The 16,665-nt window shown below is 35.3% G+C and overlaps 1 protein-coding gene across 1 annotated transcript; it reads right to left on the reverse strand.

The window, feature by feature from the left end:
* Positions 1–2,191: 2,191 nt before the first annotated feature.
* Positions 2,192–3,106, reverse strand: LOC128244293 (tripartite motif-containing protein 45-like). Its single transcript, XM_052962310.1, has one exon. It carries the CDS (start codon positions 3,104–3,106, stop codon positions 2,192–2,194), a length of 915 nt encoding a protein of 304 aa, XP_052818270.1.
* Positions 3,107–16,665: the final 13,559 nt, after the last annotated feature.

Genomic DNA, 16,665 nt, shown 5'->3' on the forward strand with positions numbered 1-16,665 from the left:
TTAACAATCAAATTGTGAACAAAACTGCCCCTTTTCCTTGGTCAAGTTCCATGGTCCTTAGTAACTGCTAGTAATTTCTGACGGAATGCCTTTTAAACCCATGTGAGGATGTTACCCACAAATATGATGGTAATGCAACACTTTAAAGCCTACGATTGAAGAACTGGCTGATTTATACTGATTCATTCAAGCCATTCATAACTTCAAAAGGTGTGATACAACAATTGCACTCCTTTAAATCATAGAAAAGAACTTATGCCAGTACCATAAAGCTTCACTGTCAAACCTTAGTCATCTTCCTGAAGGAATACAAACTCTTTGTATGCTGAATGGTAAACCAATATATACAAAGGTGAACAAGATGGGATATGACACATTCTGTAAAAAAGAACCAAGATTACTCTTTAGACTCGAATAACAGTATCATGAGTTTTCTACTGCCATGTAGGGCAACCTGGTCAACTGTCTAGCTTCACTCCCATGAAAATAACGACGACTTCGAGAAATAGACTGTGGTGGTTGAAAAAAAGGACATAATGGCACCGAAAACGAGTGGACAAGTGGTAATATTGTTTCACAAGAAATTATTGAAATGTTGTGTACTAATGGAGAAGTAAATAACAGTGACTCGGGAAAGGAGGATAGCGAAATTGAGCTTGATATTATGATTGTCTAGAGCAGGATGATGCTATATTGTGAGCATATCGTTTGGAAAGTGTTCAGAGAATAAAATGATGTTACTTGACTTAATTGAAGACTATTGTGTAGAATTTTATACACGTATAGACATATGTTTTCATGTAAATTATGCCAAATTGATTAGTTTTATGAGTTATGCAATTTCTATACTATATGACACATTCTGTTTACAAATGTCAAAGTGGTTTTATGTAATATAAGATAACTGAATGTAAAGAAACATATTTTGATGGTGTACAGCACATTTCTAGTCTGTGTTTTTAAAATAATTTGTACAATTAAAATATGATAGTAATGTTGTATGGTTAACGATATTCTTGTTCACAGTGGTTAGATAAACTACAATATACATATGCAGTATCATATCCGTTTTAGAATGTAATGTTTTTTCTAGTCCATTAGCATAAAACATTTAGGAGTGTTGTATTATCTAGTCAAAATGTCAAGTCATGTTATTAAAGTTTAAAGTATATGTAACTTATTTTATATGCAGATTCGTATTTTTGTAATACATCTTGAAATTTTGGAGCCGCTCGTTTGTTTTTTATTAAAACTTGCATAACAGAGTACAGTTGTGATGAGAAAAGTTCTTAGCCATTTAATCTAGTCATCTTTACTTTAAATGTGATTGTTACGTATCTTTTTACAATGTTACGTATTCTACATAAACACTTATCAGAATATGTGATTTTTTTTCTTAATAATGTTTGTAGTTTGCTTTTGAGTCACAAACGACGATCATTGTATAGATAGGACTGGAAAATGACGACAAACGCTCACTGTATGCATTATTTGCTTAATATGTATAAACAGGCAACAAACTTTTCTTAGGAAGTGACCTAATACAAAGTGAAACAATACTTGGGATAATGTCTTATTCATCAGTACTGCCTGAAGTTTAATTAGGCTAATTAAACTTTCTCAAGAAATCGATGCAGATTATTTTGATGCTTGTTTTTCATCATCAAATTTTGCAAGTTTTGAAGTAACGTAAACTACAGTATTGTCATCTTCATGTTTAGCTGAAATAATTTTGGTTAAAACAATTTTCTATACATTTTATTTTAATAAACGGTGGTAAAATTTTCAATAGATGGTACACTTTATAAATTCATGGGTGTCTACAAAATTGCCAGTGGTGGGACGGGGGCAAAACCATTTCCCCTCATGGGCTATATGGATGAGGAGTTATACCGCAGCGGAAAGACAGACGAGCTGAGAGTTGGCATTCGCTCCGAGGTCCACTTTTGTTCATTTACAGTGTACTTGCCACCAAGCTGATTTACCAAATTGACTGTAGCCGAAACTTATCTATGATAAGAAATATTGTATTAAACGTTTTACTATTAGACTATGGTGTCATAATTTAAGTATTAATCGCATTGTACGGCTATTATGAACAAGAACAAAGGACATTAAGCAAAAAATATTAGGATATCATGTACAATTTTACTCACCAATTAACAATATTTTTTAAATGTTAAATTAACTATTACATACTATTCTTTTGAAACTCTCCCAGAACGTCCAGTGTTCCAAGGCCCATATATGTTCCCAGCAACCGCTCCGTGTCCGCGTCCTTAGTAAACCGGTACCTCCGAGCCTTCATTCTACCAGCTGTCTTCTTCATCTCGTCATGAATCCCCCGTAGCTCCTTTCGGCCTCGCCTTGCTGCCACGTACTGCTGGTTCATCGAGACGTCACCGGAAGTCAGTTCCGTCCTAATGGCCTCAAGTCCGGTTTTCATCAACTCACAATCGGTCTTTAGTGCAGTCAGCGCGTTCTCATCCTCGGTCTTGACTTTCTCGATGTTGTCGAGCAACTCCTTCTCGCGCCGCCGGTCCAGGTATGTGTTTATTTCTGCACGGAACTTCCTCAGTTTATCTATCTCAACCTTAGACTGGTTTTTGACATCACCAAAAAGCTCTTTGACGTTACTAATGAACCCGGATAAAATATCTTCAGCTCGTTTAATCGATGGTTCCAGCTCTCTGAATTCATTTCCAATGACAAATTCTTTAGCCACATCAGCGATGTAGTCAACTTTACAGCTGCGATGGTCGAGAACGGCACAATCACCACAGCCAAGGTATCCGTGGGTCGGGCAATAAAATTTAATCATCTCCTTCGGATGGTCTTTACAATACTCCGTGTCTGCGATAGCTGACTGCTTGGTGGTCGGAAAGAAAGAGGGCATCTTGTCTTTAGACAGCAGAATGTGGTTCCTGGACATCTTCAATCGCTTATGGTACCCGAAACAGGGAGCACAGATGTACTCTTCGCACGTCTGACAGAAGCCCTGGGCTACAGCGCGTTTACCGCCCTCTCCACACGGCTGGCAGTAGACAGTGGAGTCAGCGGAACCCTTGTCAAGGCCAGGGTCACGCTTCTTTCCGGGTACCTCCATCTATGGAAACTATTTTTGTGAAACACTTGAATAAGCTACGTGTTTAATTCAACATTCAACTACGATCAAGACAAATTACGGACCCTTCACAAACAATATGTTATGTCCATATGAATCTTTTTCAAACTTAACTATTTATTGAAGTTCTAATTTAGCGTTGCACTAGACTGTTTTCAGATGTGTAACTTTTAATTTTTTTATCGTTTATCAAAGTTTGCGTTTAAATTGTGTTATTTTCAAACAATAGAGAATAAAGTTATATAAGGAAAATTTACCTTACTTTAGTTGATTTTCAAAGCTAAAGTAAAATAACTTTTGTATCGCTTTAGACAGTTATATAATATATTTAAGATAATATACAATGATAACGACGGGGGACTTGTAATACTGATACTAGTAATGATAAACCCGTAACCCAATGAATTGATCAAGATAAAACAGGTGAAATACATTTTGTATTATCTTAGTTGTAACTCAAATTTCACATCTCCTTTACCATAAAATAATCAATGTACATGTATTTTGAAATGTGGAACAAATACTCAATTTCCACAACCATATATAGATATAATTATCATGATGATTTATACGCAAGAGTATTTCGTGCGCATATGATTTTTTTGATAAAAAAATTAAAAGTTACACATCTGAAAACAGTCTATTGCAACGCTAAATTAGAACTTCGATGAATAGTTAAGTTTGAAAAAGATTCATATCAGCTTTGGAGAGCCGATACGTTCACATCGATTCAATTGATTGTTAAATTTGAGGAGGGCAGTAGTCAGAAGTCCATGTTTTCTGAAGTGACCGGACAAATCATGGTTTTAATCCTTTCGCAGAGGGTAATTCGTATTGAAAACATGTTTATTGTATGTATTTGAAATGACAAAAACATTTATTTTCATGATAGTTCATTATATGCAGTGGAAAAATTGGACAAGTAGAAATTATGAGTTAAAGCTGCATTCTCACAGATATAACATTTTTACAACTTTTATATTTTCTGTCTTGGAAAGAGCCATTTGTTGCGTTAATATCTGCTAACCAATGATATAAGATTGCTGGCCAGAAATCGTAGATCGTAGATTTCCTTATTTCCATTCTAAATTTATTTTTTATGGCTAAAACCGTTACCAACGTTTTAAGAAAAATGCATAATACATCAATTTTTGATCCTAAATAAAAATCTGCGATCTATGTTTTTGTCAGCAGTCTTATATAACTGGTTTCCATGGATTTTCGTAAAATATGGCTCGTTCCAAGACAGAAAAAAAAAAAAAGTTGACAAAATGTTCAATCTGTGAGAGTGCAGCTTTAATTCAGTTAAATACATAATCTATAGCCAGTGAGAACATGTTTCTTTTGTTTAAAAACGCAATAAATGTTTGCAACTTATTTTATGTGCCTCTAGTTTTACTTAGAAAGTGAATGTTTCGTTGACATACTATTAGATTAGAACACGCTCACTCTAATCCAACCAATTGGCATTCGCTATTTCATTGCTCCATTTCTCATATACACGCAGTACCCACTGGCACCGGCTTTTCAAACTCAATCATTTTTTATTAAATAAAACGAAATCTTATAATTCTAAACTAAAAATTATAATACCGAAAATGTGAAAAAATATTGAAAAATATTTATTTTTATAAATATGCACTTTGTACTGTATATTATACTAGTATACTAGTGGTTGTACCATCAGAAGTATGTATACAAATCCTTAAACACGATATCCTCGAGGCGAAATGGATCACATTTGATAAACAGTTAAGCATGAAACTGTATTCATAGGCCAAGAAAAATAATCTGTAATTTATCAGGCACCTATTTTTAAAACTTTAAATCGAATTCAGTGGAACCAGAGTAGCTAAACATTATTTTAGTTGGTCTTTTCAATATTTAAACTAAAAAATTAGTTGTTACCTCTTGGGGTTTAGTTACATATTCAAAAAAGGTTCAATGCTATATACTATTATCATGATTTAGTATAGTTCATACAGGTCATATTCCTCAATTGTATTGAATTAGTTATATGCTGATAATGAAAACATTAGACAGTTATTAAGTGTTATGGTTTGACCGTCCATCAGTAGGTATCTGTTTCGTCTCAATGAAACATTGATACTGTAAACAGCGGGTATATAAGATAAAGAACATTGAGACACGATCTAGCGCCAGTTGCAAATTGATTATATTGATCGTGGTGAATTCCGTCTAAAAGTGTAAAATGAAAAGTATTATGACACAAGTATTGTTATCAAAACCCTTACTCGAGCCGTTCACGACAAAAATATTACTAAAGAGTTTGTTATGCACCTAACAAAGTTGTGCTCCACCAGGTAAGTGTCGGGGCATGGTGTGTTTGGCTGGAACTCGTATGATATTTGGCCTGCGACCACAGTTATTTTTACTATATGTTTCATATAGACACTAACCTGGCTTTTCACTTTAAAACAGTCCCAATTAAAAGCAAATAACTGGCTGCTGTAGAACAATCCAAGACACAAAATTCAATCACAAGAAAACATAGGGTTGATCATTGCGTTGTCTCATAAAATTGAGTAGTAATACATGACCCTGAGGTCAAGACGGAATAAGGCTACAAACAACTAATTTACATAGTTACACATGCAATGATTCTTCCATTTTTTACACTAAAAACTATCAGTTTTTCAATTATGTTAAGCTCTATGCAAAAAGGCCACCTGTTTTTATCTTCCATTAAACTTTAATAAAATATTGATACTTAAACAGAAGCACTCTTTTTTCTGTATTTACATCCGGATCTTGGTTAACGGGGGGCAGATAACTGTGGACTTGAGCCATTCAGACAACTTCATGATTGTGTTAAAACGTCTAGGCACACAGAAAGTCCAAGGACTGTGGTGTACCGTCCGATGTATAAATACCAAGTCAACGTTATCCCAAAAATACCCTCTCCCACTGCACTAACCACTGTGCCATATTTAAGAAAAACATTGACTTGTGCATGATGCTGTTCTCATTTTAGATAGTTTTGACTTATCTCTATTAGCAGACACTAGCGTTGGTAACTAGCTCAATGGTGAATATTATACATACAAACATCAGGTAATACTACTGAAAAAACATTACATTTTTCCCACAAGTTACCAATAAAACTTAAAGTGCATTTATTTGTAAGGCCATACCAAATCACTTTTTCGGTTAGCTTTATTCTAACATCTGAACATCTTTGAAACGATGAGTCTTTAGATTGAAGAACAAGAACCAAACCTCCTCGCTTTAGTTCACGTGGTCTTAGTCGGATAGACACCTCGTGGACGTATCTATGACAAAAATATATATGTCATAGATACGTCTACTCGTTGTCTATCCTATACATATTTAGGTGACATTTTTTATATTTTTGTTTTTCGAGAAACACTTAGGTGAACGATGCTAAACAATGAAGTCGGGGCTACACGGATTTCCTGGTCAAGCTGTATCACCCCATATATGGCAGTTGTGTTCGTTGACGTGACTTTCTGTTCAAGTGTTCAAGTGCAGCGCTTCCGATGGTGTTCCCCGCCTGTTGTGGTTTTCGGTTAAAACATCACCAGTCAGCGTCAGCCGTAGTTGTGGCCAAGTAAGCACATATCAGGCTGGTAGGAAGGACATTGACATTGGGGCCGCGGAAGGGGTGGGATGGGGAGTGGTTTTTTTTCCAATTTTAAGCATTGAAAGACTCGATTTCCAGTGAGTTAAGGTTTTATTTTCATGTTTTATCTTAACCGTTTTTCGGTTAAAATAACATTATGAGCAACAGCGACATGTTAATTATTGCGCAATTTTAATAAATTATTATAAACGCCAGCATTTGTTTACTTTTAAAAATTCAGATTTGCGCAGTCTCACAATGTATGTTAAATAACAAATTAGCGCAGTTTACTTCTTCATAGTGAAGCCCCGAGTGATATAAAGATAAATATTATAAATGACATTCAGTCGTCCCTGAATTGAACGAGAAATATTTGAAACAATGTGAATAATTCTGGATTTTTTGGTTTAAAAGATTTAAAATTCAGAATGTTGGCATTATTATTAGTATTTTTATAGACTACTTATTCAATTTATCATAAGTTGAGTTGCTAATAAACTGAGTGATAAGTAAAACTTATTATGTCAGAGTCAATGTTTCGTCCTGTATTTGCGTAAAAATACGGATACTGTTTTTATACTTGTTTTTATAATTGCACAAGTACATTTGGCTTGGCTGCCATTATAATTGCTAGACAGATGAGCTTCCTGGTTTGCCTTACAAGCCATTAGGATATGTTTTCCTTAGAAAATAAAATAGGATTTGTGGATTGTGTTTAGTTCTTAAACAATTTGAATGCATCTGATCATTTCTCATGATATTGTCATTCAGTGGCTGTGAATGTAATAAAGTGGTTTGATTTGCCAACAGTGAAAATGTATTACACACCTTGCGAAAATAATTCCGGATTTTTGGTTCAGAATCATTTTGTTGGAATTGAAATTAGTATTTTTAAAAGAATACTAATTTAATGATATTACATAAGTTGAGTTGCTAATAAACTTAGAGATATGTAAAACTGTTTTATGTTAGATTCAGTAATTTGAAACAGCTTTAATCAATAACAAAATAAACTTTATAAAAAACAAATGGCATCTGCTGAATAACTATATCAATGCATAATTACCTCCTTTTTATCCGCTCTACCTTCTCCCTTATTATCGTCCTAATCTCTTTTCTTTAAACACTTAACTATTGAAAGATAAAATAACTGCTACCTGCTTCGGCAGTCACCTATATAGACATTTTTGTACAATATGTTTTTGCATGTGATATCACTCATACAACAATACGTAAACAACAAATTATATTGTAATACAAATAACAAGTACACTATATAAAAGTCTCAATGCTATGTATACATATGTTTTCAATGTGCTATGTTGTATAATATTTGTTAATATTGAATTATAATAAAAACAGATTCTGTAATTTGTCCTGTGTTTGCTTATAATACAAATACTGTTTATATTCTTGTTTTATAATTTAACAAGTACATTTGGTTTGGCTGCCATTATAATTGCTAAACAGATGAGTTGCCAGTATTGGCTGACAGCCATTAGGGTATGGTTTCCTTAGAAAAAATGGAATTTGTGCATTGTTCTGTAAGAATATGAAAGCATCTGATAATTTTTTATGGTATTAAAAAGATGAGTTATTGAAATATTGTCGTACACAATTATGATAAGTTTAGAGATGATGTAGTAATACTTAGTTTATCTGAAGTAAATTCCCAATGATTAAGAAGTGGTGGATTTAGTTTCCATTTCATTTGTTAACACATTGTCAATTAAAGGGAGTGTGTATTGAATGAGTGGCAAAAGGCGGACTTTAAACACGCGCGAAATTTACCGTTACCCCATCCTCTCCCTTCCCCCATCTGTTCCACTTTCCCATTCCTTTCCCAATATATCACCCTTTCCCTATGAATCTTTCTTTCCCCAACCCTTCCCATAACCCAATCCCTTTTCCAATATCTCATCATTTCCCCATTCCTCACCCTGTCCCATCAATCTACGAATCCGCATATCTCTCGCATTCCCAACCCATTTTTCCTTCCCCAACCCCTTTCCCTATCCCATCTTCCAATCTTTCTTTCTCCCAGGTTCGATATTTCAAACATTGAAAATATTAAGTTTAGATCTTATCATAAAATATGGTTAACCTAGACTCTGAATAAGAGGATATTGCTTGATGGTAATTTCTTGCACATTTATCTCGAGCAGGGGAAAGTCCCATTATTTCAAGAAGAAAATAATCCTCAATATGTTTTTGTTTTGTTTTCACAGTGTCCGCTTATTATCTTTAGCAAAAGTACTCCAATCTTGATCACAACAAGTTTACAGTAACAACTTTTTAACTGTTCTATTGTGGCAATTCTTTCAATACCAAAAGCAACAGCCAGATATTCATTTGTGAAACGAAATAAAAAAAATGTTGTCAAATAAAAGCCTTAAAGCGTTAAATTTTCAATACCGTTACAAATGCTTACTGTCGGAATAGAGTTTACTGTGTTACATGTTTCAAAAAATAATTAACAACAGAACTCTAATGTGAACTTTTGATAATTGAACATTTCACACGAATTGTTTTCGATACCCATTGTAAAAAAATGTACACACGCCTCTTTAAATACTGCATAGTCTCAAAAGAATTTGATCGGGTTTCTATCCATGAAATATAACATTCATCCACAAAGATCATTAGATGAAAGTTATCAAAAATATTTACCAAACAAGAGACCTTGAACGATCAACGCTAATAAAATAACCAACAATTCAGTGGGTATAGGTAAGTATGGTATTAACAAACAATGCATATAAGAAATACATTTTGAGGATCCCATTGGTGCTCCTTCAAAACACCTTTATATGCAATGTATATATAATACGTTTATTAGTACTGCGTTTTGATCCGGGAGGTTGTATTCGACTTGAGTGGAATTTTGCAGATTCGGATTTCACGAGGCGCTAGCAAGAATCCACAAGAGTGTCGAATATGACATTCCGGATCAAAACGCAGTACTAATAATCCTTTTATTATATACGTTGCTGGAAAAATCACTTAAAAGCCACATGTTCTCATAATAATTGTCATTTCAACGATGCACTATTTTGTTTTATGACGTCATTTTAACATCGCGCAACGATACTTGCTATGACGTGACGTCACAAGAGTGGAATACAGCCGTATTGCACTGGAGTGGAATACGGGCTATCGTATTTTGCGATATGTATTGGGTGTGGATTTATGATGGGTATATAATATATATTTGTTAAAGGGACTCGCTCATGTTTTGTAAAATGCACTTTCTACGACGAAATAAAGTGTGACACACATGAAGATTGTAAAAAAACTAAGATATTGACGAATGGAACTCTTGAACAAATGTTGATATATGCTCAAGCATTGTTTGTATTGGTACGTGTATGGCAACTTTTGGTGAACTATGTCATCAAAGTATGTGTACATTGCACGTACGATATTATGATGAACGTGATTTCTATGAACATCAGCGAGGCTACAGGTTCATGTTTAAAGTTGAAATTGGCAGCTAACGAATTTTGAGCTCAACTGCACATGCATTACAAGCGGGGAACCAAAGCGCTTTTAACTGAAATATATGGTGGCATATAAATACCGTTATATAACCTGTGAATTGTTTCGTGTTAACCATTTTATTTTCGCGATAATTATCTAGCTATCTAGTTAATATTCGCGTTACCGTTTTGATAAGATAAAAATCATAAGACTTAAAATAGGCTTGAAAGTGCTCAGAACGTGCCTAGATAAGATTCGCAAATCATAAGTAGATACACAGTTGAATAAATATTTTATAGATAAGTGATATCACCAACCTTATTATGTTAACCCCGCCGTGACGCCATCGCGATTTGAATTGTTTCTCAAACGCCAGTAGTGGCATGAGATCGAAGTGACTGCAGTTCTCAGTCAAATCCAGACTTGAAGAAACAATGTGAGGTACAGGAGATCCGGGTTTGAGCCATAGCTATTTGCGAAGGGACCTCTTCGAAACACGGGGTCATCTTCCAAGGGTTGAACCAGTAACCTTTTCCAAATACATACTAATCGTTTAATGCATAGCGCTTGGCAAGTAGCTTCTGGCATCATATTTTAACGTCCTTTTGTTGGCGCGGCCGGGTTTTGAGCCCTCGAATGTTCGCATCCGGAGCGAACAATCCACCACTGAGCTATCGGGGTGGTAAGATCTGAACATAAGCGTGTTATACTTACAAATTGAGCTCAAATTACAGTTGATCATTCAGAAAGCCCTTCTTAATTCCTATAAACCATGTAGTACTTTAAACGTCGCATGATAATAATGTAAATATGTTAATGGCTATCGCAACATGAAAGGGCTTGTCAATCAAAATGTTCAGTGACGTATAATGTTTGCTATTGATACCCCGTTTGACAGAATTTTAATAAACAAGGCTTTTTCTCGATAGTAGTTAATTCAGGCATATGCTGTTGATCTGGTTCGAGCCTGTTGAATTGCGATAATATCATGTACAATATGAATTCACATAAAGGGCTGGGCCAACATGCAATGAAACTATCTAGCTAATGTACCACATAGTTTATAATTAATTTATTTTTCGCAGTTATTTCGTATTTTTCCATTAAAAATATTACTTTGTATGTCTACCAAGTAAAATTCATTCTTATGCTTGATTTGCTAGTCAATGTTATCACATAATATTACCGAGTTAGGTATATAACCTAAATTTTGCTAAGGTTAAGGGTTAATCCTTCGTAGCACAGTGGAAACAACACTAGACTGCAATTTTAGCGACACCGGTTCGTACCCAGTGTCCGACACGATTCTTTCTTTTTACATTTTGGTATTCTTTTTTACAATTTTGATATCAAAGAGTAAATTATTTTATTAAATAATTGTCCTGAGATTCGTTACAGGAATTGGGGTGCCGATATGGTGTATAGTCCCTTTATATAAACTGGCATTATTGCATAAAATGTGTGTTTTCGGTCCGTTATCGCGGTGCGTTAAAACGTAAAAACGTTATCGGTAGAAAACGTGCATTATTCGGTAAATTCACGTGCCCTTAATGACCGGCTTTTTGTTTTATATAAGCGCTTTTAGGGCTCGCCGCTGATCATAACAATGGCAGCTGAGCAAACTGGTTTCTGACCGAAAGTGGGTCAACGATGACAACTTTTGCACAAAAACAAATTTCAGCATATATAGCTGTATACAAATATCAACAAATTAAATAAACTGCATCTAAATTACATAATTTCTTCTGAGTTGTTTTTTTCCTGGCAAGCTGATGTGTGTGTTTACTAGATTGCAGTTGTTTTGACTATTTATTTGCTTTAAAAGCACTAAATTAAGTCTAAAACGTTCAACTCCTCCGAGTTATTTCTGTCGATTTTATTCAGAACAAACGACTTATATGGACATAATTCCATTACGTCGTATGCAATGAACAAACAAATTTCAAATATTTTTTTCTTTGATGCTGAACATGCTGTTCAAATTATCAAGAACATGTTTACAACATTTTCAGGCTTAAATTAGTTGTCAAAACAAATAATGATTTAAGTAGGACCATATCGGTAAATTATCGAGGTATTGTGTGTAAATAATCCCAGTAATTCAGTCAATTTAAAAAAAGAACACGTTCCAAACGAATGAACACTGCAAAAAATGACGTCGAATAAAAATGCAACTGCCGTGTTATGTTGCGGCCCGAATCGAGATTAATGTAAAACTTTTTCAATGACATCACTCATGACGTCACACAAGCACCTGATATGGAGGTTATTTTGAACTAAATGTTTTTGCATTTTCTTGACATTTAACAGCCCTTTTAAACACAAACGTTTCTCGTGGTGTGTATTTTATGCAATAATAGCGATCATACACCTTTTTACGGTCGTTACCATCTGCAAAAGCCCTTAAAATAGTTTACAACCCTCGTGCTACGCAGATGGTAACGACCGTAAAAAGGTGTATTAACCCTATAATATCACTTAGTGAAACGTCTCAAGATAAATAGTCTACAAATGTAAATACATTTTGTTTGTCACCTGAGAAGTATAGAGAATGTGTTTTTATCATTTTTACTTCTCAAATGGAAGCTGGATTTACACTTGAAATTTCCATTGAAAACTCCTTTATAGTTACTTGAAAAAATGTTATGAAAGTATAACAATAATTTGCCGCCATATTTATCGCTGAACATAAAAGCATAATACACTAAAAGATTATTCGATATATAAAAATAACAATATATTGATTAAACAAGGTTCAAACAAATCAAGATTCAATTGTAAAAAAATGTTACAGCATTTACTATTCAGTTTTTTTTAAACATTATTGAAAGCATGGTAATTTCTTCCGAAGAAAGAAAAATCATAGCTGATGACGAAACACTGTCAGTTTGCATTAAATACCTTCAGTGAGTCACCATTAAACATCCCAACAACTATGGCACGTTTGTCAGGACAGAATAACACAGAGTAAGGTTTGGTCAGTCCGTCCTTCTGTCCGAGTATTTCCGCCATCTTTCCGTCCCTCTCCGTTAGCAGTATCACGCTCTGACAGCGATTCCCACACACGAGCAGCTGACCGGACCTACCTCCACACGGACCAGGGTCGTTTGAGCTTCTTGTCACTGTACTCTCGTAGCACCTTCCCGTCTAGAGACAGCTGGAGGGCGGCGTGGGCAGTGCTGTCAGACACGTACAGGGTGGTGTGGTAGCTGACACAGTCAGATATATTGCGCGTTGGAAAATTTGTCTTCCATCAACTGTTTGAAATGTACTTAAAATATGACCATCCAATGTCATCACCTCAATACGCGGGTTTGATGCGTAATACACGTATAATTTATTGTTGTTATACGCAATACCACGACAGTCAGATGATACTTTAATTTCCTTTCCAAGCGACAACTGTCCTCCGTTCGTAGACAGGAGCTGAATTATGGGTTTTTTTCTGAAGAGTGATGGCGGCCTGGTCATCTGGAAGCGCACAAACGTCCCAGGGCCCGAATGGCAGTTCGAGGCGGGACGTGACGTAGCTGGTGGTGACGTCAACCAGTTTTGCATAGTTGTTTTGAAAGTCAGTCAGAAGGCAGATACCATGGGAGAGCAGGGAGAGGCCGGTATTAAAATAGGTTTTCTGGTCCTGTGACGCTTTGATCTGGATGTCTGCTTCATTTTCCCATGTGACAGTAGAGAGGTCCGGAACTTGAACTAAACACAATTAAGGACTAGATTATTTTCTCTTTCATCTTATAATTTAAATGAGATAACGGTTCAAGTTTCGTTTAACGAGCACAGCTCCATTTTAAGTTTATTTAAAATGAGAAAATTAAGATGGAACAGACAAGACAAGGACATCTAGTATTAAATAGGAACTATGAAAAGAATATTTTTTGTTTTTGTGTAATTTGCAATTTATTTCAATGTGTGAGCACCAAAAGCTGTATTTTAGAAGTTGCTTTGCAAATCGTTTCAATGTTCCCGTCTTAGTGTGCATTCAAAAATATTCACTGTAGCGTTTTTCCTTTCACTTTATATAATACGGAAACATTATTAACACGTTTTTTTTCCGCCATTTTGATATTTAAGCCAAGTGTTTGTGACGAGATTTACCAAGGGGCATTTTATTGCACATTAACACAAATAAAGATTTTTTTCTTTCGCGGTTAACACCATATCACAGCGGTTGCTTCTACTTTGGGTTTTTTAGAGTGAATATTCGATATAAAACGATTAAAGTAACACAATTGGTATTTAAGATAATAACGTCTGTAGAAATTCGTCGGCAAATTAATTATATAGTTTTTATTGGAATTAGTTACTTTTCTCAATTGCAATATAAAAGAGTCCAAAACATAACCTTTGGACAATATGCATTTCGTTGATATATATTTAATATTTACATTGCCACTACTAAGTGTCAGCTGATCACCCTATTAAAATAGGAAAAATAGTCATATTTTTATTTCCAACGACAAAATAAATTTTATTTTAAGTTCTTTGTTTTCGATTGAATAAGTCGGGTTGTTGTGAAAAGCATGATTTATGTAAAGAAAGCCCAATAGCTATCTAGTTTTCTATGAATGATTAATGCCGAGTTATACCGAAGGGTAAAACAGAATAGCCGAGCGTGGTGTTCGCGCCGACGATCTCCTATGTTCATTAACAGTATATTTGCAACCAGACTGGTTTACCAAATTTTCTTTAGCTAAATCTAAACATAATCATAAACCTTGTTTAAACGTTTCACTTAAACTGTTGTGTCATACATTAAGTATTAGTAAGAGCTAAATAAAAGACACTAAGGACAAATTCATGGGATATTACTAAGAATTTAGATCCAGTATTTACAATAAAATCTTTAAAAGGGTAAAGTGATACTTTAACATACTATTCTTTCGAAACTCTTCCGTGAAGTCCAGTGTTCCAAGGCATATGTTCGATCCCAGCAGTCGCTCCGTGTCCGCGTCCCTAGTAAACCGGTACTTCCGGGCATGAATCCTACCAGGCATCGTCTCCATCTTGCCATGAATTCCCCGTAGCTCCTTCCGGCCTCGCCTTGCCGTCACGTACCGCTGGTTCAACGAGATGTCACCGGATGTCAGTTCCGTCCTCATGACCTCTAGTCGAGTTTTTGTCAACTCACAATCGGTCTTTAACGTATGCAACTCTTTTTCATCCTCGTTCTTCACGTCTGAAGGTTGCTTAGTAACTCCTTCTCGCGGCGGTCAAGGTAGGTGTTGATTTTTGCCCGGAACTCCCTTAGTTTATCTATTTCAACCTAAGACTGGTTTTCAACCTCAACAAAGAGCTCTTTGACATTACTTAAGTACTCGCGTAGAATATCTTCAGCTCGTTTAATCGATGGCTCAAGCTCTCTGAATTCATATCCAGTTACAAAATCTTTAGCCACATCAGCGATGTAGTCAACTTTACAGCTGCGGTGGTCGAGTACGACACAGTCACCACAGCCAAGGTCTTCATGGGTCGGGCAGTAAAACTTTATCATCTCCTTCGGGTGGTCTTTACAATATTCCGTGTCTGCGATAGCTGACTGCTTAGTGGACGGGTAAAAGGAGGGCATCTTATCTTTAGACAGTATAATGTCTATGCATATAATGCCTAAACATCTTCAATCTCCTATGGTACTCGATACAGGGAGCACACATGTACTCCTCGCATGTCTGACAGAAGCTCTGGGCCACAGCGCGTTTACCGCCCTCTCCACACGGCTGGCAGTAGACAGTGGCGTCAGTGGAACCCTTGTCAAGGCCAGGGTCACGCTTCTTTCCGGGTACCTCCATCTATGCAAAAAAAACTACACGAATCACTTTTATAAACGAATTATTTGAAAAATGAAAACATACCCCTTCTGTACAATTAAGTCAAATAACTGACCTTACACAATCACATTAATACGTTTTGTTTATATTAATCTTAAAAAAACAAAAGTTGTGATAGACGGTCTTATTTAGAATTGCATTATAGATCGTTCATATGTGCTATATTGTTTTTGTCCTACAAGATCTTGGTCTTCATGTTCTATCAAACAATTCTCAATAAAGAAATACGAGTAATATTTTACATTAATTTAGTTGATCTTCAAAACCAACTAGGAAGTAAATTTACTTTTCGTCCACTGCGCATGTTCATAGATAACCTGAAATCGTTTCACAAAGTTAAAACATTTACATAGGAACTAAGGTACTATCGACTCAAGATATAGACCAGTGGCGTAGCTACATAAAGGCCTTGTAGGCCTGGGCCTTAAAGTTTTATGGAAAATGACAAAATTTAAATAACTCAAAAATGCATTAAAAACGTATAGCTATTCGAACATTTTGAACATTTTTTTTAACCCTGGCAAGTTTGTTGTTTATTCAAACAACATGTATTTGTAGAGTGCATTACTTGGGTTTATGGTTATCATTGCAAGTATAATTGAGTCTGTGTAATGTGCATA

This window comes from Mya arenaria, chromosome 8 (genome assembly GCF_026914265.1).
Source record: "Mya arenaria isolate MELC-2E11 chromosome 8, ASM2691426v1".
Taxonomy (NCBI): Eukaryota; Metazoa; Mollusca; class Bivalvia; order Myida; family Myidae; genus Mya; species Mya arenaria.

What these genes read in the sequence shown, in the direction of transcription:
- LOC128244293 (XM_052962310.1), bottom strand. Translation starts at nt 3,106, where the DNA reads ATGGAGGTACCCGGAAAGAAGCGTGACCCTGGCCTTGACAAGGGTTCC.